This window comes from Xiphophorus maculatus, chromosome 14 (genome assembly GCF_002775205.1).
Source record: "Xiphophorus maculatus strain JP 163 A chromosome 14, X_maculatus-5.0-male, whole genome shotgun sequence".
In the NCBI taxonomy this organism is placed as follows: domain Eukaryota; kingdom Metazoa; phylum Chordata; class Actinopteri; order Cyprinodontiformes; family Poeciliidae; genus Xiphophorus; species Xiphophorus maculatus.
In genome coordinates this window covers 24,790,317-24,813,688 of record NC_036456.1, presented here as the reverse complement: position 1 = coordinate 24,813,688, position 23,372 = coordinate 24,790,317, and the positions used below count along the sequence as shown (strand labels likewise).

General features: G+C 38.7%; 1 protein-coding gene across 3 annotated transcripts; it reads left to right on the top strand.

Annotated features, from left to right (window-relative positions):
• Positions 1-5,694: 5,694 nt before the first annotated feature.
• Positions 5,695-22,218, top strand: LOC102218636 (GRB2-associated-binding protein 1-like). 3 transcript variants are annotated; one of them, XM_023346565.1, is made up of 14 exons: positions 5,697-5,967; positions 6,098-6,231; positions 11,598-11,726; positions 12,150-12,315; positions 13,598-13,787; positions 14,412-15,040; positions 17,155-17,237; positions 17,323-17,432; positions 18,500-18,795; positions 19,409-19,480; positions 20,211-20,307; positions 20,633-20,762; positions 20,849-20,977; positions 21,771-22,218. In XM_023346565.1, the coding sequence occupies exons 2-14, from the start codon at positions 6,157-6,159 to the stop codon at positions 21,954-21,956; spliced, it is 2,292 nt and encodes a 763-aa protein (XP_023202333.1). In that variant the 5' UTR covers positions 5,697-5,967; positions 6,098-6,156; the 3' UTR covers positions 21,957-22,218. The 3 variants fall into 3 exon arrangements, with proteins under 3 accessions (XP_023202334.1, XP_023202333.1, XP_014328143.1); XM_014472657.2 differs by having other exon boundaries at positions 5,697-6,231; XM_023346566.1 differs by lacking the exon at positions 19,409-19,480 and having other exon boundaries at positions 5,695-6,231.
• Positions 22,219-23,372: the final 1,154 nt, after the last annotated feature.

Sequence of the window (23,372 nt, the reverse complement as noted above, 5' to 3'; positions counted from 1 at the left end):
ATAAACATTTCACTTTGATTTATTTGTAATAAGCCACCAGATTTTATTGTACTGTGATCACAGTATAAATGATGATAGAAGAAATGATGTATGCAACTACATGGCAACGCAATCACTTCCCCACCAGCACAAATACTGCATTCGAAAAGCAGAAATTACAAACAGGATTCTTCAGGACATCAGTTACATTAAAAAAGTTATTTTTATCCCTAACCTGTCTTTAATCATATTTTAAAATGTATTGATATTAATTAATCCTGTTATTGAATAAACAATTGGAAAAACAGTAAAGTGAACAATTTATTGTAATTCTTTGGGGTTTTCTAACATCATTAATTGAAATGTGATAATAAATACATTTTGTCATAATGAAATAAATTGTCACACTAAGGATAAATGATATGATAAACGCCCACCCTTACTTTAAACAGTGAATTTGTTTTTTTAGAATTTGAATATAAATCTACAATTGAAACAAAGCAGGAACCATTAAATATTTAATTTGAACCTTCACATACCAAATAAATGAAGCTTTGCGATTTTTAGGAATATTATCACAGCCTTTGAATTACTAATCCAAACTAAAGAACTGATTTGTACCAGCAGTATATTTTTTAGACATTTTAAATGTTAGGAGTTGCATAAGAATGTGTAACTAGTTTAAATTTAATTGAAAATAACACACAAAACCAAAATATGTCTTAATAAAAGTCCACAACACCCACCTTGTTAACCCTTCTAGGACTACCATTATAAAAGTCCGCATGAGCATCTTTTTACATTTTTGGATGCTGCAGAGTCATTATTAGGAGCACTCCAATGTTCTTTACATCTATAAAATCCTTATAAGTCCTCCTTTCCAAGTTTGTATGCCATTTATCAATAATAACTGATTAAAAATAGAAAATTTGCAAAACAATAACAAGAACTCCATCCGTTTATAATTTTTTTGACATATTTTTGTAAATATGAAGAGTTTCCTAACTTTATTTACCAAAGTTCCCAATACAAAAAAGTTGCACACAAGCCTTCTAAACCAAACACAATTTATTTGGAGTTTTTTCAAAGCTTCGTTTCAAAGTTACAGCCAATTTTCTAAAAACAATAAAACGAGGGAAAATAAAAAAAATGCTTTTATCAGTGCAATCAGAAAAAAGAAGTGCAGAAGATACATTGCACATTGTACATCAACAATAAAATACAAACATTTAAATGAAAGTGTGTCAGTCTTTGTGTATTCACATGAGAAAATGTCTGTCCACATGACAGACATTTGCAAGAGCAGAGCCAAATAGCACGTGCAGGAAACGGAAATGACTTTCATGAAATCTCACCTGAAGTCATGTGACATTTCATGAAATCTCGTAGTATTTCATTCTGTCAACGTCAGAACAACACAGGAAGTGATTGGCCAGACCCGAGCTGATCTACAAATAGAGGGATGGATGCCACATCATGTTTGTGGACCCATCCTTTTTACTATAAATCTGTGAACTCGTCTGCGCGCGCACAGCAACTCGGGGGGGATGTTTAGGGTCGGAAAAGGAAGCGCAATTCTTACAGTTTAATATGCAAAAAAAAAAATTGCTCTACCTTACGTGGTTCGAATTCTACCGGCATTTGAAAAATATGTATGCATCTCAGATCGCCGGCGATCTGGTAGCCCGAATCGGGTTAATTCTCCTCTTGTCTTCTTCTCCTTGCAGAGCCACAAATTGCCTTCAGCTGATATCTGATCCAATACAAAGAGCTTTCAAACGTCAGGGCAGCGTTTGTACGGCAGCTGGAGGAAATTCTGTGTGACTTTTTGCATACTGGTAAGCAAACACTCCACTTATGATTGTTAGATGCTTCGTTTCGACAGGCAAATTCCACTTAAGTTGTATTTTAATTTGCATTATGTATTGACGCAAAACTGCAACGAATGGGATCAATAGTTTGAGCCAAAACGCTGAAAATTAAAGAAAAAAGTAAGAATATTTATAAGGGTTACATAAATAAAAACAAAATGTTTCCATGTAGATCTGAATCTGTTTTATTGGTTGATTGTGTCCATAAGCAAGGAACTTCTCTTTAGTTTTATAGTGCTGACAACGAAGTATAAATATATAAACATTGAAGGAAATGACATAAACATAGGGATGAAGGAATTATAGTCTATCCTGACTACACTGGCCATCAGCTGTTCTTTGAGTTCATCACATAGAAAGACTGGAGGAATGAATTGTCTCTGCTGCATCTGATTTCTGCAATAAGCTCTCTATAGCGACTGAAAGTAACAGTTAGTTTGTGTCATGAATGTGTGGGATCTGCAAAAAACTTTGAATTTCAAATGATGAACATTTCTGGCTTTTCAAACTCAGACATTTCCTTGTTTCTCTAGAAAATTTATGAGATTAATCTAAAAAAAATCAGATTTTTTATTCCCGCAAACATACAGCTTTTTTCCACTCTGCCCCAATATGCCGTTGTAGTTCTGTCACTCTGTAAAGATTTCTATCTTCTTGACTGAAATACACACCCAGTAAATTTTCCTGCTCTGTGCAGAAACAGAAGCGGTAAAACCAGACTGCCAGGAACGTTACCCCAGTCACACATGGCTATTAAAACACAACCACTTCTTTTTCCGAACATAAAAGCGACTTCCCAAACCATATTACAAGCAAACCTTATGACCAGAACAGACAGTATGGCCACGATTGTGCAGAACGCCCTGCGTTTCAGTTGGCCAACCCTCTCTTTGCCCTCACCTGGTTCTCCCGGTGCTGGGCGAATCAGAACCAGAAGGACAGAAACGCTGAAGTAAGAGGTGATGATCAGAGACAGAACCACAAGACACAAATCTACGACTGAGAATGAGTCAGCGTACATCTGCACAGTCACTCCCACAATGCTGAGCACCCAGACACAGCCGATGCTGACGTTCCTGATCCTGATCCCGCGCTCGTTTTTCAGTCTTAAATAGGCGATGGGGTGAACAACAGCCAGGTGGCGCTCCAGACACGTCAGGACGTGAAAGAACATCTGCCCAAACCAAGTGAGAGACGTGCAATGACCTCCCGTACGTATTATATAGAAATCGCCTTTGCAGATGCCAGCTAAGTTGAGGATGTAGCCGAAGACGCCGAGTATCTCCATGGCGACCATGTGGTAGGTGAAGCAGTCAGAGTGACTGATTGCTGCTGCGGAGGAGGTGGAGCGTCTCTGCAGCCACTGCTGGACACCATGATGAAGGATGAAGACCGACAGGGGCAGCATGAGGATGATGATGTTGATGTCGATGGCGATGAAGATGAAGGAGCTGGGCGTCGTCATGAGGCAGTAAGAGTATATGCTGAAGGAAAAGTCTGCTGCGGATGGGGGTGACGGACCGAAGGAGGCGTTGGAGGACGAAGAGTTGGTGACCATCTGAGAAAAAAAAAAATCAACCTGTATTCAAACTGTTTTATGTCCCTAAAACACCCAAATAAAGTTCAGTATTCTGGATAAAATCTTGCATTTTCTTTAAAATAAGTTTTTATGAGACTGAATTCATCATTAATTTCCAAATATGACATTTTAACAATGCACATAAACACTTCACTAAAACAAATTAAAGTTGCAAATAGCTGAAATCCATGTCTAAAACCAAAGATCATAAACGTTTACAGTTGTATCAAGGATAAAAGCGGATGAAATGCTTTCTAATATATAATTTTGTGATGCTGGTAATAAGCATTAATTCATGTAAAAACACATCACTCTTTAAGAAAGAGGTTTATATGAACCTTTTCACTAATTAAAATCTAAAAATTACATTGTTTTCTTTGTAGTGCTTAAAAATGCTGACAAATACAAACATGAGCATGAAAGGAGACCCACCTTGTAATCCCCAAACTTTGTCTTACCAGGAATCAGAGCCAGGTTGTCGACTGACGTCTGACTCGAATGTTAAACATGGCTGCGTCACTCTGAATGTTTCTGCCAACTCTTTCTTTGCATACGGTGAATTTGAGGTTTTACTTTCATGTTTTTACGGTTCATTTCTGCAGGCAAATTATTGCAATTTTATTATTCGATATCCAGGCAGTAAGAATACCACAAGCACAAAGGTGTTTTTGTTTATTTTTACCTTCATCACATTAATCATTAATTTACATAGTTGCGATCAGAAAACATAAACTTTACAGTTCAGTTTTTTTTTTAGTTCGTCTTAATCTTTCACTGTCCAGATGCAGAAAGCGCTCTGTTCTTTAAAACATCCTACATTTACTTGAAGAAACACATGATCCTGATTCAGTTCCTCAGAAAGAAACTAATGCAAACGTTGTGTAAGAAGGAAACATATAAACTCGTTATTGTGTAATCTGCTTCGTCAAACTGGATGTTTTTCTTTTAACTTCGCTTTCGTCTTCTCTGAAGTAAAAGGAGGGTTAAAATCAGGCTGCAGGGCAGAATAATCCTGAAAGTACATTTTAATATAAAACACATTTCACTTCCTCCTGATGCATCATTCAGAATCAAAACCAAGTTTCTACCAGAACTCCCAGTAGGGACACAATGGTCTAGAGTGGCCTTAGATTTGACTTCCTTAAAAAAATTACACTGATGTGTTTTTGCAGACCACCAACCTTTTCTATAGTAATTACATAAATTATTGCACTGTAATAAACAGAATTAAAAAAAAAAAACTTTTCTCCTTATTTTACCACTTAATTACAAAAATAATGTACAAAGATTTTGAAAACGTTTTTCATCACTTCATTTAGGTTTACTGTAATTATTTTTATTTTTGCAATATGTTGTAATTTCACTCCTGAATGCTACTTAATTTCATAATAAATATTCCAAAGATGTCATACTTCAGAGGAAAAGAAGTATGACATCTTTTCTTCTTTTTCTAGGAAAAAGAAGACAAAAAAGAAGAAGTTGTCTACTTTTCCTGGAAGAAAAGAAGATGTGTGTGTGTGGGGGGGAATTAAGGAATTAAGACTTTTATTTTTCATCCTGTTCACACATTCTGCCACTGGGTGGTGCTATAGATTATGTTGTGTTTGAATTAAAGTTTGTATTCTTCTATAATAATTCCAGTGCTCAGTAAAGTAGCTAGTAACAAAGCGAGCAAAACAAAGCATGTGGTACAAAAAGGTGGATATAACAGGACAATAAGTATGTTTAAGAACTGAGACTTGATGGAAGAAAAAGGTCAAAAGAAGAAATCAGATGTCAAAAATACTTAAAAATAAGAAAAGGCATCAATGAATATCGTTTAATTCAATATTCACAAACCAGTACCAAAAATCAGAGGGAAATTATTTATAGGTTGGAAAAAGAGGGAATTGAAAAATGTGGAGTTAATGAAATTGGGAAAATAGTTCTTTTTTTTACATTATGCTGATTAAGTTGTATTCCTTTTTTCAAAATATTTGTATTTAATATCGCATGTAGGTAAGAAAAAAAATTTTTATAACGTTTGTTATAATTCCTACTTTAAAAAATAACACATATAAATGTTGACTAAGATAAATAAATTAAAATATATTGTCTTAATATTTCCTTCGGGAATTCCTGCTGTATGTTTGGGGTTTTATTTATGCATTTTATGATCATTTTGCAGCCCTAAAGGCTATGTAATTTATTTATAATCCATGTGAGTTTTAACACGAGGAAACTCCTTCCTCCCAACATTCAGACCCACAGGGGGAGTTTCCTGTTTAGCTGTGGAGCAGCATGGGAGGAGTGAGGAAGAGGAGGAGTGGAAAACCCAGGGAGGAGAGAAAAGGAGCGAAGGAATGTCCGAGCTGAGGCATTGTGTTCGGTTATCGCAGCAGCAGGGAGAGGAGGGCGTGGCTCTGCTGGGAAGTGGAAACCCACCGAGGAGGAGGCGTGACTCGCTGACTTGGAGAGACTCGGAGCGGCTCGGCCATGTGGGGATGAGATGCGATAGATTCATCTGGATCACAGGAGGAAGGAAAACAACGTGTAGACGTAAGCTCATTTAAATTCCTGGCATTTTGGAAAACTCTTCTGCTCTGAAATTGGATTGCAAACTTAACATCCTGATGGGAGTTTGACTGACCACTTCTCCTCAAATCGATCTGCGTTGACTCCTCTTCAGTCCCTGAGTGCCTGGTTGACAGGTTGGATATTTTAATTTGACACCTGACCCAGTTGAGGATGAGCGGAGCAGGAGACGTGGTGTGTGAAGGCTGGCTGCGAAAATCCCCTCCGGAGAAAAAACTGCGACGTTATGTGAGTAACATTTCCTATAAAAACATAGCAACCGCACATCATGTCTCAGGGATTCTCTCCTGAGACTTTTCTAAATTAAACTCTGAAGTTTTCTGTGTGTGTGTGTGTGTGTGTGTGTGTGTCATCACTGTTGACACAAGGAGTCATTTCCTCGAGTCCCAGTTGTAAAGCAGTTAAACATTGAGCGCAGCTGTCAGCTGCAGCGACGTTTTACTATGATTAAACTTTACTTTGGTCTGTGGATCATCAATAAAGTTTTGTTAAAAGCTGATCTAAGACTTTTTACACACACAGGCAGAGAGCATTTTTTAAATACAAGTTGGGTTTAAAACTAAAACCTTGGATCTGTTTGGATTTTTCCTGTTTTCTCCTCTAACACATAAAAAAGACACACAGGCTGTTTAAAAAAAAGCGACATTTTTATTACCACATGCTGTTTTTTGTCGGACAACAGATGGACTCACTTTCCAGTAAAGCAGCTTCACACACACCCCGCATTTCTGACATGCCTCACCAGTGAGTGAAGCTAATCTCCTTTCTCCTTTTTCTCATGTTTTCTCATAATCTCCATATTTCCAGACAAACTGCTGTTTTCTTATCACAACCCTCCAATTCTTTCTCTTTCACTCGTTCACTGGACTTTCTCTTCCTCTTCTATTGTCGTTTGCCTTCCTTCCTTAGAAAGTATGTGTGGAAGGGAAGTCTGGCAGGAATAATGACATGTAAAAAAAAAAAGTATATTTGGACTTGATATGAGAATGGAGAAAATAACGTAAAATATAGAAATGCAGCTTTTCAAGTTGAGAATTTGGGATTATTGCACTTTTAAAAACAACCCATAAAAGGAAAAAATAATAAATTATCAAGAAGATTTGATTCTATCTCAATTATATTTGTAGCTGATTGAGTTTATAAGGGAAAACAAGGAAGAAAAAGGAAAAGCAGACATTTACATGATGGTATCGTCAGCGCAGTGTGTGGATAAACACACTCCATCCAGCTGTGTTTCTGTTGTCAACACATGATCAAAGATCTGCAGTCTGATGGCAGCAGCAGCCGTGTGTTCATGTTAAGAATATGGTTAAAGTTCCCTTTGTGGAAACCTCAGTGTGTTGTGCTCGTGTGTTATGTAATAAACTAATCGCTCTCAGCTGGGCCTGTTTGGGGGAAAAAGAGGCCTCTCCCAGAGATTTGGAAACACAGAACCACCAAGCAGGACGAGGTAGATTTTGTAACTTCAACTACACTCGCAAATATGCTGCAGACACGCCCCTGAGGGCCTTAGAAGCGGGAAAAATCTGCAAATGTTATGCATTTCATACATTGCATGAGGCCTTTTTCTACCTCATGCAGTGTTTTTAGATGCATCTCCTCCTCTCTTAGTGCTGGAGCCACTCAGAGCTTTCTAAAGCAAACTGAGATGGGCTGATCGTATCCAAACACCAGAACGCTGTCGTCGTTCTTGGCTTGGATTTTCAGCATGGGTCATCCTGATCTGGACAGCATGGTCCTGCTCTGCTGGACATCATATTTTCCACAGAGGGGAGCCACAATAAAACAAGAAACATCTATTAATGTTTGTAGATGTTTATGTTTGAAACTCTTAAAGCTGCAGTAATTATTTGTTATGTCCTGACAGGAAAACATAATCTGGGTAAAAAATCAAGTTATCCACATGCTATCTGCAGAAATCTGTCAGAAACAACCAATCAGAACAAGGAGGAGGTTTCTTAGCATGTCAATAATGCTCGTGTAGGCGCTGCTCACCACGACAGAGCCTGCCATGAATGTGCAGGGTAGATGGCGATCACATATTAACAGTTATCCTGTAATAGCAACTTGTTTTTCCACTACTTGCACATTAAGCAGTGCATGGTCACCTGTCTTCTGTTTGGGAAACTGCAATAAATTAGACGTGACATTTTTTAATTGTTTCAGCGTCAAGAGTAAATAGATGGGGGGGGGGGAATGTTCAAATTAAGATGCTGTGTTAATTTTAGTTCAGCGGCAGGAAGGAGGAAGTGTTATTTTAGAGCCATTGTGCCTCTTCCTGAGTTCAAAGGTCAAAGGAGGAGACATTAGGGAGCTTGAGGAGACTGTCACAGGAAGAGAGCTTATCATTATTACTTTCAAATCTTCCTCTCGAAATGAAAGCCGGAAAGGTGAGATAAAACAAAACACTTTGCTGCTTCTTCGTTTTAGCAGAGACTAGATGTATTAATTAGCTGCTTGCTATTTGATTTATTTTGTTTAACTGACAAACTATTACAGGCTGAGACTTTTTGACAAACCCCAGACAACAAAAACAGGACTTCCTGTACCGTTTCTTGGAGACAATTGCACCTCTCATCTCAAAAGTTGTGAATTTTAGGGTCATAGGTCAAAGTTGGGACAATGATACCAAAATGTGTTGTTGCAGTAGCGTAGGAGATTGAGCCAGCAGGCCATCCTGCGGGTTTAGTTGAGGTGAAAAAAAATGAGGGAGTGAAATGTTTGATCACACGGATGCATTGTCTCCAGTAGGTGAAACCAAAGACCACACCTTCTGATTATTTCCTGACTTTATCTAAATAGTTGCTGTCGCTGTCCTCTTTTAAAAAAAAAAGACATTTACAGGATCTAAAACATTTACATTACTCAAAAAAGTGTTTTTTTATGTCTGAAACGTTGGTGAGTTTTATGTTTTGTCATTTCCCGACTGAGCAGACTGTTTTTATTTACAGAGTGAGGCGCTTTCTGTCTGAGTGGGTTAATTAGTTGGAAAATCCTCAAACCTGAGGACACTTATTACTGTTTTTTTTTTTTTTTAAATCAGTAATAAGGTCATTTCAGATGAGATCTATTAGAGAAACAATCTTATTTTAGTACTTATTAACTCCAAGTCTATTTATTGCTGGCGGCTCCAGGTGAAATATTCTGTCTTACTCAGAAAATGAAAAAGAAAACTGGCTTTTAAAAACTACTTTCACAAAATCTAGCACAGACGATAAAAAAGAAAATTCTTCCCTAAATGAAAATAGCTCAACTAGTTTAAAACGTAACATTGAATTACTAATATAGATCATTTTTATGGTTTAAACTTTTTCCTGGACATCCAATCCTTAGTGCAAAAACTAATAACTTTTAATTAACCTCAATGAAAACAATATGCTGATTATTCCAACAACAAAATACAAGCCGTTATCATTTCAAACTGACATTTTATAAATGTAAGATAAATAATTCACAGTGAAACTTGAGCAAATAAGTAAACTGAGCTACAGTGCTGAAAGATGACATCACTGGTTTCAAAGATTGGTTTGTTTGGAGGAGTTTTCACACCTCAACCAAAGTGTAAAATAATTCAACTGTTAAAATGAACCCGGATCAAAATACAAACGACTCAAAAGTTTCTCAAGTTAGAAGGTGCAGGAAAATATTTTTCATGCAAGCAGCAGCCGCCCTGCTGCTTTCATTGGACCAGCAGCTTGAAGACAAACGATTATCAAACAGCCTGAGAACAAACAGGCACTTCCACTGCCATCTCTTACCAGCATTTCCTGTTCAGCTTCTTCCTGTCTGTGTTTGGAGAGAAAGAAAGGGGAATGTGCCTCAGAGCTTCATTGGCACAAACTTTGACCATATGAACAAAAACCATATGAGTTTTTGTGGAATCCTGTTGGTTTTGTTTTGAAACGCTGGTCAGCAGGGATAAGAAGGGATTTCTGTTTTTGGACGAGTTGAAGTTCATTTCCACACAGAGAAGCTGAACATTAGCACAAATAAACCGAAGCTTTTAAAAACTAATCCTTTTCCTCTGAATATAAGCTGCAAATTCACTTTAAAATGTTTCTCCTTGCTCTGCTTCACACCTTTAAATAATCATGGTCACACTCTACCTACACACACACACACACACAGTTTGTGAGTCATGTCTAAAATATGAGGTGTCATTCTGTGGCTCTCTCATGGAGGAAGATGGTCTGTACCCACAATGCCTGTTGTGTGATGACAGCATCCAGAGAGCAGCGTTACATTGAACAGCTCACTGTGTGTGTGCTATGTTTAGTTTAGTTTTTACGTTTAGTTAGAAGCATTAGACCTTGGGCATGAGGACAGCACCCGGCTTCAGTCAAAATACTCATGTGTGTAGGAGTGAAAATGAAAAACATTCATAATCTGATCTTACAACCAGCAGCCACTTTGTTTATGAAGTCCAAAAGTCTAGAGCAGCGATCTGTAACTTTTATAATTCAAAGAGTAATTGTTTAGTTTCACCTGCGTAAAAGTAGTTTAAAGCAGCAAATGTTACCTGGCGTTTTGAAAAAAAGAAAAAACTGTCGGGAAAGTGCTGGCAGAGCCGCTGCAGACGGCTGCTGAAGTGTGGGATGGTGATGAATTATTTGTAAAAGGGAAAAACTTAAACAACAGACCCGGTGTGAGCATGGCACCGAACTGAACCCAACAAAACAGAACAGAGGTTCTGCCACTCTAAAAGGAAAAGCCAGGGTGTTAAACGGGAATTATTAAATTGACTTTTTGCTTGTTTTTGTACTTTCATTTGGGTCTCTACTGCTTCAAAAAAAAATCCACCCAACTAGTTTTTAGGAATAAGTTACTGATTTTGGTGTCTCATAAATCAGACATTTCAAAAACCTCCGGATTGCTAAGTCACAAATCAGATTATTACCCCTGAATTAGCAACCGCAGCTGAGCCCAGCCTGTTACTTAGCAACCGCAGCTGAGCCCAGCACGTTACCTAGCAAACCAAGCAGAGCTCCAGCACATTTGGTCAGCTGGTCTCTCGTGTTTACCTTTACAGTTCAGAAAAAACTAATCTTTTGCAAAAAGAGGATAGCTATATTTTCTACTATGAGTTGCTGGTGTTTGTGGAAAATGATTTAAAAACAAACTTGCATAGTTTTCAACCTAATCAAAAGAAAGATGGGTCTAAAATGTTACTGGTGCTCTGAGTGAAATGGAAATAATGAAATAACTTTACTGTCATGTGCTCAGACAAAAATAGGCAGTGAAATTTGTACTGCACAGGTTCTCTTCAACACCATTTAAAAAAATTTAAAATAAAAAACTAGTCACATACATTAAAAAAGTACAAAAAGCTTAAATCACACTCATTCTGTTGTGGAAATTAAACGAATGCATTCAATAGAAAATTGGAAAACTGCTAACCCTTCTGCATCTGGTATTAAAACAAATTGATTCTTTTTAGCCAAACTTATTAAGAGACATTATGGAGGCTCCAAAAAGCCACTTGAAGCTGCAGATTGTTGACTCCTGGTGTAGAAGCCAACAGGCAGAAGAGCAGATTTTATTTTAATGTTGTTGACAAAAACTTCAATATCTCTGCAATGACTGAATTTCACCAGGCATGGAAAAGGCGGTGGTTCGTCCTGCGTAGTGGTCGGCTGAGTGGAGAACCAGACGTTCTGCAGTACTACAAGAACCAGCATTCCCGGCGGCCAATTGGGACCATCAACTTGAATCTGTGTGAGCAGGTAAAAACACCAAAATATGATTAAAATAGTGATGTAATCGTTTCATTCAGGATCAGAGATCCCATTTTAAATTGATTTTTTACCAACTTCTCGAAGATGCAATTGTAACCAGCTACTACAGAGATTAATTTCATTTAGTTTAGGAGTCTCTTTAAAGTAAACCAAATAGACAAAAATAATAAAATCTGCTGACTAAAACAAAAAGCAGCCAAAGTACAAGGGAAAAAATTGACAGACGTTATGAAAACTTGAAGAGTTATTCATTACCCAAAAGTCTCTGCTTGAAGGAAATCTATTTTTTTTAAAAACCAGATGTTTGCAGTAGTATATTTCTGATTGTCTGTCAGGAGAAGCTTAGATAAACGCTTTAACAGACGTACAGAAACCTGACTCTCCTCATTTCCCACTCTTTCTTTCCTCCAGGTCGACGCCGGCCTCTCCTTCACTAAGAAGGAGCTGGAGAGCAGCTTTGTCTTCGACCTGAGAACCGAGGAGAGGACCTGGTACCTGGTGGCCGAGTCTGAGGAGGACATGAACCGCTGGGTCACGTCCATCTGCCTCCTGTGTGGCTTCAACCCTACCGATGACGGTACGACACAAAGCATGAGATAAGCCAAACCCAAAATGTCCCTTTTGCTGTGTTTTGCTTGCTTTTAGTTTGTCTGTGTGGGCAGCGATTGAGTCAGTGTGAAAACTGGTAGGAGGAGAAAAAGGGAGAACATGCAGAGAAAAATATGGATGAAAGGTCTGCTGGGTTGTGTGCCAGTGACTCAGACGAGATCTCAATAGTTCACCAGCTTCTTTCTATGCACTAACTGTGTTTACTTTCAGACTAGTGATTGACTAAATCATATTATAATTTTCTCTTTGTTGTTAAACTGGATTTGCACAGTGAGCACTCACATACTTAGCAAATCAATATTCACAAATTCATGCATTCGCAGATTTTTCTTGCTCCAAATTATTTGTGGAAAATCCACCGATTGGAGGATTGTTTTTTGGAGACATGGTACCGTCACACAGCTGCTGCACGTTTGTCAGCTACTCTTCCATGAGATCTGTTTATTTGGAGTAGAAGAAGCTTCTTATCAAAATACGGAACGATAATCTTTGAAAAAATCTGAAGCCTCAGTCATTGTCAGTCTTGATTTTCCCTCTGGTATCAAAAAGACAGTTTCATTCACACATCAGCTGCTCACTGGACAATCTTCCCTTTTCAGTTTATTCTCTGTTGACCCAAGAGATTCTGTATATCAATGGTTTCTGAAAAGCTCACCAACAGCTCTGCCATGTTTGGAGTCTCTTAAATTCTCTTTCTGCCTCATTCTGTTCGGTTCATTTGAGTTCGGTTCCTTTATTATCCCCAAAGGGGAAATTTATTTCCCAACCAGGCATTTCAAACATACGAAATGACATAAAAGTGCACAGACAATGTTGGAAACAGACAAAGCACGCAAGCACCATAAATATAAAAGACAGAGTTGTAACTCACAAATTGAGGGATCTGGTTTCTGTGGGTACAAAGGAGTTTTTCCATCTATTGCTTTTACTCCTAACCTCCATCCTGAGGAAGGAAACTCCAAATCCTGACGCATCTTCGCCACAACTAGACACTTCACTAATGACCAGCAATTAAATATTACCAAATAAAGATGTCGTTAAATGTAGATGTCATGTTTTATGGGAGGTGATGATGAGTCGTCAGCTGTGTACTCAAAGGAAACACGTCTTTTTGAACCGACAGCTCAGTACAACGGAGTTAGTTTAAAAATGTGGTTTGGAAAAGTAGCAACAATGTTTTGGTTGCATAATTTCTGCGTTGTATATTTTTGATTTGTGCAGACATAACACGGCTTTTTTCCTCCCGTTAGCTGCAGAAAGACAATTAAGGTCCAACTCTGCCTCCACCTCCGTGACTGCAACCAGAGGCACGCCTACTATCACCATGGTAACGGGGTCCATCCCACCCCCATACGACCCTGTGAATGTGCGTCATCTGGAGCACGATAGCAGTGCAGAGGATGACTACCTGTGGCTATCAAACTGCCAGAGTCACACCAGGTAAACAACCAATAAAACTAAATAAAAAAAACCTCCAACCTCGGATTTTGGTCCAAACTTGTATTAAATTAGTAAATTAAGCTCTGATAATCATTCAAATGTGGGAGGTTGGGATCTTTACCAAGATATGCATCTAACTAAAACTGGTTTCAATCTTATGATTCTGAATTTCGCCGGTAGAGCAAAGGAAACGGTGATTAAACAAAAGGATTAGCAAATAAGTCGCCATGAGTTTTACTGAAGAAACTGTTTATTTCTGAGACTCATCTATGTTTGAACAACTTCTAAAAGATTTATCCTGAATAAAACCATCTAGAGAACAAAAGACCAACGAGAGACTCAGGTTTAGACTTGTTGCATGTAAGAGCGAGGGATTTGGAGTTCAACCTGGATCACACCCACAGGTTTCTACCACGGCTGACTTCTCCCACCGTCACGCTACAGTTCAGCATAAAAACACTGCAGGGAGAGTTCGCCTTCGCTGATGAAAAGATTTCTGTTCCTTCTGGATTCATTTGTCTCACTGGACTGGAACAGTCAGAGAAAAAAGCTGCAGCCACAAGTTATTGGGTTTAAAGTTTGCACCAGGTGTAATGTAACACTAGTTTGTACCTTTATCTTCAGGCCTGCTTTGGGTTCATCCACCTCTCTTGAGACGGACTACAGTGGTAACCTCGACCCTCCTCCCTTGGCCACCTACTCCTCCTCCTCTTCCTGCTCTTCCTCTTCTTCTCTTCCTCCAACCAGCCTTCCACCTCCATCCTCGACCGGGTTCAGGTCGGCTCCTTGGACAGTGGTCGCCATGGCGAGCCCCCTCAGCCAGTCCCTGGACGCCACCATGACTTCCGACTTCCAGAAACGAGCCGCCCGGTCTCACGGCCACCCCTCCCCTCATCCCAGGAAGCACTCCTTAGATTTCCACCTGCGTCCAGCTGCCATAACACTCAGCGATGACAACCGCCCCAACGCTCATCCTTCAAGCACCACGAGTGGCTACCAGGTCCCCCGTCCAGCATCCACCCCTCAGCCGCCTCCCCCACACCGGCCCTCTTCTACGCCCAGCGTGGACTCGCTAACTCAGGCCGAGCTCCACGCCGCCATCCCGCCTCCTCCTCCTCGGCCGCCCAAGCCCCCCACCGTCACACTGCATGGAGAGATCGCCGCTGTTGACACAGGGCCTGGTGCACCACCAAGAGCCAACTCTGAACCAGAGAGGAGAGACGAAGGCATCAACAGAGGAGCGCTGACAAAAGGTAACGACATCATTACTGAAGAATATCTCTGTGACATCAATTATAACAAATAATATTGTACACATTGGTTTCAGAAAAGGTTTCATCCACTTGAATCCACCCCTGAGTTGTTTTAAACATGCCAAACCAGTAGGGGGCGGTGTAGCACAAAGCTAAAACAAAGCAAAACCTTCAAAACAAACCTATGTGATTGCTTCAAACAACCATGACTTCCTGCTATGCATTAAAGGGACGTGTTGGAGCCTATCAAGAATTAATTTATTTTTTGCTAAACTATTAATGTTACAGATCCAAGATTATGCGAATGGTAGATCTATTGTTGTTTATTTATTTATTGTTTGCTTAAATTCTCTTCCCGGTCAGTCAGCCTCCTGCTGTGATTAACAAGCTGCTGTGGTTGATCTGATGGTTTGGTGAAGGAGTGAAACAGTTTTTCTACCACAAAATTAACTTTTATATTTAAATATTTTGTATGAAGTCAAATAAGAGAATATTTCTGCTATTTTTATAAGTAAAGAAAACACTTTTTGAAACCAGAAAACTGAGTCGAAAACCTCCTAAAAAAACTTCTCTGGCATTTTTGCAAGAGTAGCCACAGCAGGACCTGTTATACAAAATTCACATTTTTGTTCTTCCAGTTGGGACTCTTTTTCTTCTAAAAACAGCCAAAGGACTTAAAAAAAGACCCAGTCAGTTTTTGGCAATAAGTTAAAGTTTTTTGTTATCTGGAAAATGAGGTGTTTTAAAAACCTTCAGAATGCAACACCACACATCAGCTGGCATTGCCTAATGGTGCGTTCACACCCAACGTGTTTCAAACGTCCGGCGTGTCTGATTTACGTTCAAAGTATGTGGAGGCGCGTCAAAGGCCCGTCGTGGCGCGCCGTGATTTGAACCGTCAGGAGCGTCCAACATGTCCGACAAATAGGAAAACAATGGCTAGAGCGATTTTCACGTGTCTGATGCATCTGACTGTGAGCAAAATGTCAGCCGTCTGCCCTCAAAGTGCACACACATCAAACCTGAAGCGTTGGACGCGTTTTTGACGTCCGTAGTACATTTGGTGTGAACGCACCATAACACCCAGCAACTCCAGTAAAACAGCTCGTTGCCAAGCAACTTCAGCAAACAGCAAAACCAAATGCCTGCAGCTCTGAGAGGTACATTAGTTCATAATTATATTAATACATCGGTGATAATACTTTATGTGTGTAGCACTCTGTAAGCAAATGTTACAAAATATATAAACAGAAATAATTAAAACAAAATGACACAAGAAATTAAAAATTTATACCAAAACAATTAAAATGTGAGACAAAAATTAAAATGAAAGATTCAAAAATTAAAGGTGCTATTATTAAAGTAAACTTTAACTAATGATTTAAAAGTAGAAAGTGAACAAATGTAATTTTTAGGAGAAAGCTTTCCACAAAGTAGGAGACCTGACCTTAAATTAACATTAAATTGGATAAAAACAGTTGAAAAGTGTTGTTGTCTGAAACGACTCTCCATGGTGCTAAATATTTTACAATTAAAATGGTTTATCTAAAAATGGCTGCATTTTTTTGCTCACTGCGGGAGTAAGATTTGTCGTGACCTCTGGAGCTCACAGGAGATCAGAGAACTACTTTTAAGAAGCTTTATTGTTCTCAGATGGCAGGGTTACGGATTTCATGCTTAGTGGAACAACTCCTGCTTGTGTTCAGAGTAATTTCACCAGAACTGCAGTTATTAAGAAGATGAGAACTTTACCCCGCAACAAAACAAAGATATTATTGTGTAGAAATTATTTCACCTCCTGTTAATTACTTTTGCAGTAACTCTTCCGTTATAAAGAAGCAGCATGAACATTGAAATGAGGAGGATGTTTACAGCTGTCAACATAAAATATGACACAGTTTGGTTTGTGGCAGCCTCGTCTACATCCACATCTCATCAGGCTCGGTTTTCGCTTTAGACATGTGTGCAGAGATCCAAATAATACCTAAACAACAGGTTTTTATCTTTTGAATTTGGCTTATTTCACTTAATTTTGGAGGAATCTATGTCGACACAAGGAGGATGTTGATGAACTCACATTTTAAGATGCAAGTTTTTTAATATCTGGGTTTCAGGGAGCGAATCTGTCTTCATTCCTCGGCCTCAGTCTGACAGAGCCACCATGTTTGAGTTCAGCGAGAGCTTCAACACCTACTTTGTGAGTTACCACTTTAAATGACGCAATCGTTTATTTTGTTGCTCATCTTTAAGTCATGTTCCCTCCTGTTCTTTCTTCCTCCCAGTTTAATAAAGGCATGGTACCTCTGGGAAGCCTTTGTTCTGAAGATGACGATCTGGATGAAAGTTATGTTCCCATGAGCGCCTCCACCAATGAGCCACCGGTTGCACCGAGGTGAGTCAGCATTAAAACACTTTGTCGTGTTGGTCAGGTTTTGAAAAACGTTTTTACACCAGTTTATATCAAAGCTCTTCTTTCAAATGAAGCTAATTTTAGGAAATGACTTATTGTTGAACATTTAACGGTTTAATTAAAGCAGAAGGATGTAATATGACTTATAACCAGAACAAAATGCATCTCCTGTGAAGATGCGGGGTGGATGCTGTTAGCTGAATATTGCAGAAACGTTTGAGACTCGCAGAAATTTAAGAAATGGAAAAGAAGCAGCAGAACTAAGCAAAAGCCTGCAAAACACAAGTAGAAAATCTGTAGAAGAGGAGGGAAAACATTCAGTCAATGCAAAAATCCAACACAAAGGCTATTAAAAATTTGTGCAGAACTCTGTTTACAAAGCTAAACTGTAAGGTCAGAACAGCTTCTGAGCTAAAATGAGCTTAATTGTTAAACCTAGTTGAAATACCAACAGTAGCCTCTAGGTTGGGACCTACAGTAACATACAATAAAAAACTCATGCAAAAACCAAAATTAGCTAAAAAGCTAAAAGGAGCAAAAATAATAATAGCATCTATTAGCACTAGCTTTAATTTTTATCTTTGTGTGTGTGTGTGTGTGTGTGTGTGTGTGTGTGTGTGTGTGTGTGTGCGTGCGTGCGTGCGTGCGTGCGTGCGTGCGTGCGTGCGTGCGTGCGTGCGTGCGTGCGTGCGTGTGTGTGTGTGTGTGTGTGTGTTTTTAAGAAGCACTCTGAACTGCCTCGCTGCTAAAATGTGCTACACAAATAATCTACAGTAACATGTTAATCTACATGTTACTGTAGATTCACTTGCTTGACTTATAGCATGTTAATCTACAGTAATACAATCCACACAGTGTGGAACAAAAACATGTAAAAGCCAAAATTAACTAAAAAGCTAAAAGAAGGTTGGATTTAGTTTTGAAAGGACTGATGGAATTAGGGCTCAGCTATAGGATCTAGTTGCTGGTTAAAGATTTTATACTTTAAAACATTTGCAGAAACTTTGTATTTTTTAAATTCTAATCTAACGTTGTTGTTTTTAATCCAGGGCTAATCCAGGGGGTCCATCAGACTTTACTGCTGAGCTCCAAGATGGCAACTACGTCCCAATGACTCCACTGACCTCCTCCCTACCTGCTTATCCCATTGCTGCTACAGGTGACCTGGCATTGCTGGGGAGGCAAGTGCCTCCGCCGGCCCACATGGGTTTTCGTAATTCCACAATGACTCCAGTCATTCCCTCCACCCCGCCCCTGCGGAGGAATACAATGCACAACACCAGCGTAGGTGAAGCTGAAGTCGTTCCTCCTCCGATCCACCGCAACCTGAAACCTCAGCGGAAAGGTCAGTGGCAGCTGGTCGGGGTTATTGTTGGGTTATTATTGTCATGATGCACTGAGACTTCTGATATGATGAGGTTATGATACAGAAAATGATACTTAAAACAACAATCGTCCTTAGTTAAAACCACTACTGGGTTTTTTTTTTTGTTCGTCCACAAACTGATGCTTCTTAAAAAAGATATTTTACTTTACATGTTTCTAATTCTGTGATTTGAGATAAAATGACTTTACATTTATTACCAGAGCAAAAATAAGAAAACAGGTTGGTGAGCTGGTCTGCTGCATCTTCGCTTTAAATGCCTCAAGGCCTCCCTGGAACGCAGAGTTCAGTCTTTTCTCGTTTTGGTGTTTTTAAAGGTTTTTGTTTTAACATTTAAAACCTAAATGGTTAGATGAAAGGCAATCCATCCCAGTTCTTTATTTCAAGAAATATTGTTTTTCCTGTTTGGAATTTTCTTTGTCTTTTTGATGTCATCTAAAAGCACTTTAACAATTATCTTCTGAAAGATGATATATAATTAACATTGCCTCGTCGTTCTGATTGCATAAAACAACTGATTTGTTAAAGTCTAAGATCATAAAGTTGTTTTCTACCTAAAATGATGCCTCTGCAGGAGTTTGTGGCAGTCAGTCTGCGGAGAAGAACAGCAGCCAGATCCCTGCAGAGGCCACACATAAAACAAAAGGTACAAACTTCAGTCCTGCAAAACTATCTGGCTTCAGAGTGTTGAGTATGACACACATTCAGATGTATCGATTAAATACATCTAATGCTAGTGAAGATCTTTTGTATTATCGATGTATTAGAAAACATTATTACCTCTTAAGTTTTGTTTGCAGCTTTAGTCTATAATCGACTTACTGAGTCATTTCGAAACAGTTAGAAGGAGTTCATAGTTCCTTTCCTCCGTCTTGTGTAACTCTGTCATTTCATGACTCCTGTTCCCAACTTGCCTCTTTTGATTTTAATTATTAACCTGGACCCAGTTTACCTGACAAGTCTGCAGAAAAAGGTTCTGGCAGCAGCGCACATGCAAACGAACATCAGGAAACCTAAAAGCTGCAGGACATGGAAACATTAATAATTAATGTTTGTGTTGGTCCTGCAAACACTAAAGATGCTGACTTATATTTGGGAGTTTGCAGTTTTATGCTCTTAAAACAAGATTCCAGAGAAAGGACAGGACTCAGTTATTTTCACTATTTGTAGTGTAGAGTATGTTGTAGTGCTGCCCCCTGCTGACATGATGCTGCCTTCATAAGATTTAGAAAATATTTTTGGGTGCGAAAATGATTGATATCTATGGTAAATTAATTTGCATAATTATTTATCATTACATTTTACTGGGTCACATCCAAACAAAACTACACTTATTAACATTGCCCTGTTTTGAATGTTCTTCGTGTATATTTCAGTAAAACCAGCTCCTCTGGACATAACTCCGGTGTCTCAGGACTGGCAGGAAGTCCCGCCTCCTGTTCGCTCACCTGTCACTCGGACCTTCACTCGAGGGTGAGTTGGCGTCAACATTTTTGCTGAAGCAGGAAGAAATAAATATATTTAGCCATAAATGTGAAGCGCTCTCTGAAAGACGGTGAAGAGCTGCAGCTGCGTTGCTCTCTGCTTCCACCTTGTGGCCGTAAATTAGTATTACAATACGTCATATCTGCTGTGAATGAATGTGGTTGAATATAGACATCTTCAGAGAAGTAAAGTAAGTTTGGTGGGGTAAAAAAATAAAAGCAATGAAGTGTCAAAAAAGTAAAAACTGTTTTTGAAAGAATCCTTAGAAAATTATCAATTATTTTATAAATTAATTGTGTTTTTTGTGTCTCAGTCCGTCCATTCGTGGGTCATTCTGGCCGAGCTCGGCCCAAAGCTCATCCCCATCTTCTGATTCTGATGACCCTGACGACAGCTACGTAACCATGGTGACCTCCAGCCTCAGTCAAAGTGCTGGGGAGCAGGTGAAATACATTTTATCACCTTTGATCACCAAATGCTTATTTTTATGTCTGGTATTTTGTTAAAATCTGAATGTTTTCGTTTGCAGTCGCTGAGGAAGATGCTGCACCGCGGCTCTGAGGGTGGAGTCAGCAGCCCGTTGGTACAACGAGCTGAAAAACAGGTGGAGTATCTGGACCTGGACCTCCACACAGGACGATCGACACCAACAAGACAGGTAAAATATATATATATATATATATATATATATATATATATATATATATATTATTTCACCAAAATAAGAAAAATTAGCTAAAAATAAAATTTTGCGTACTTATTACTTTAAAAAAGTAACTGGATAACTCAAATCTAAGTGATTTACTTTACCTGCTTGGAGTTTGTCCACTAGGGGGCGTCAAAGAACCAACTGTGTTTTTAAAGTTCAACAAGGGTGTCAAAAGTGTGGCCCGGGGGCCATTTACAGCCCGTGGTATGATTCTGTGTGGCCCTTGTTGACAGTTCAAGAATCACACAGATTTCACTGATTTAAAAAAGGATGTAGAAAAATTCAAAATAATCTTATAATAGAAAATTTACACACACAAACTATTTATCCTTTAATTACAGAATAATTGCCTTCATTTTAACTTGATAGCACCACTAACATTAAGAAACTTTTACTAAAAAAAAAAAGAATTTGATGCTTCCATTTATTAAATTAGGCCAAATGAATAAATACTTTTTTTAAGAAGAGGGGCTCAGCTAATGTTTTTGTAGTCTAGAATACATCTAAACAGATACTTTCTGCATAGAAACCAGGCTAATTCATTTTGTTATATATTATGTATTTTGTTTGCATTTACACTGTAATTATTTTTGCATTTTTCACAACAAAAGAGATACAACTCTATTTTTAACTTCACAGTTGTGGCTCATGTTGCAAAGAGTTTGGACACCAGTGCATTAAGCTTAACTCATTAGAGAGATAAATTAAAACTCCATGTCATGAATCTTCTCTGTGTCTTTAGAAACGCTCCACAGCAGAAGGTGGGCCCAGCAGCAGTGATCACGCTGCAGCAGGTGATGAACGAGCGCGCGGCGACCGCAGGCGGGTGGACTACGTGGTGGTGGACCCCAAACGGACCAAGGCCCTGAAGAACACCCGGGAAGCGTGGCATGATGGGAGGATGTCCACAGAAAAAGAGAAAAGCTAGACATGCTGGGGCAAAAAAACTCCCAGCTGTTTGGATCACCTTCCTCACTATCAGACAAACAGACATCAATGTTTGTTTAAAGCAATAAATCTTGTTTTCTTTCTTCTTAAAGGGGCAGTATCACGTATTTTGTATCAAGTACCTATGTTACCTTCTGTTGTAAAAATTCTACTTATGTCAAGTATGACGTAAAAAACAAAAATTACTTTGCAAATTTACGCTTTGAAATTGGGCCTCTGTGTGTTTAATAGACTCCTGCTCTTTCTTTCAGGAAGTTGTCACAACATGGCTCCTCCATTAACCCTTTAGCATCGTTTTCACCAGCATTTCACTGAAACTCTCAGCACATGTGCAGTTCCACCAGGTGTTTGCTAATTTCTGCTGGCTAGTCTGGAGGAGCTTAGTGGGGGAGCTGCTGAGTGGGGAAAAGAGGCGACATGCTTTCGGTCCCTTCAGGCGCTGAATGGTTGCCATGGAGATTAAAGGATTTCTCAAACATGCTTGAAAGAATCTGATGAGGGAATAATATAACATGAAGTAAAGCACAAAAACGTAGATTTTTACATGATACTGCCCCTTTAAAAGCTCAACCAGAATGTAAATCACAAGTAGCTCATCTGAATTTTTTTTAGCATCCTTGTGGTAAAAATAATTTATTTTAAATTGTACTATTACACTCCATGGCCACTTTGTTAGACACACCTCAGTAACGCGATTTGTATCTAACTTTAGAAAAGCATTAATTCTTCATGGCTTAGAGATTTAATCTATGTTACCAGAACAACATCATCGTATTGCTGCTGATCCACTTTTATTATATTTATTCCAAGTTCTGACCAAACCATCTGAATGTGTGAATATTTGCACCACAGTTGCCTTTTCTTTCACCTTAAACCTCACAGCTGCTGCTCACTGTGGATTTTCTGTTTTTTTGAATCATTTTCTATAAACCTGAGACGTGGCTGTCTGTCTGATTTACTATTTCTGGTAATAATCAGTCCACCCTGTGTACCTAATAAAGTGGCCAGTGAGCGTAACTCTTTGCTTGTCTAAAATAATTTACATTAATTACATTTTAGGCAACGTTGATGCTATGTCTCATGGAGGGAGTTTGAGTCAGTTTTTCTGACATAAGTTCAAACAAGACGCAGATTTTATTTTGTGTTTCTGCTGATTAAAGATTAGAATAAAACAGAAATTAGCATTTTTTTTATGTGTGTTAAAACATGAACAACAAATATTTCATAAATTAGTGACGACTGCAGGATGTGTGTTTTAAAGATATTTTGGGTGATATGAGTTTTATGATTATTTGTCTTTGAACAGTTGGAATAATACAAAAAACGCCTTCCTGCCGTTTTCAAGAACAAATAAGCTTAAATTCTGCTTTGGTCTTTATTTTATCTTACATTTGAT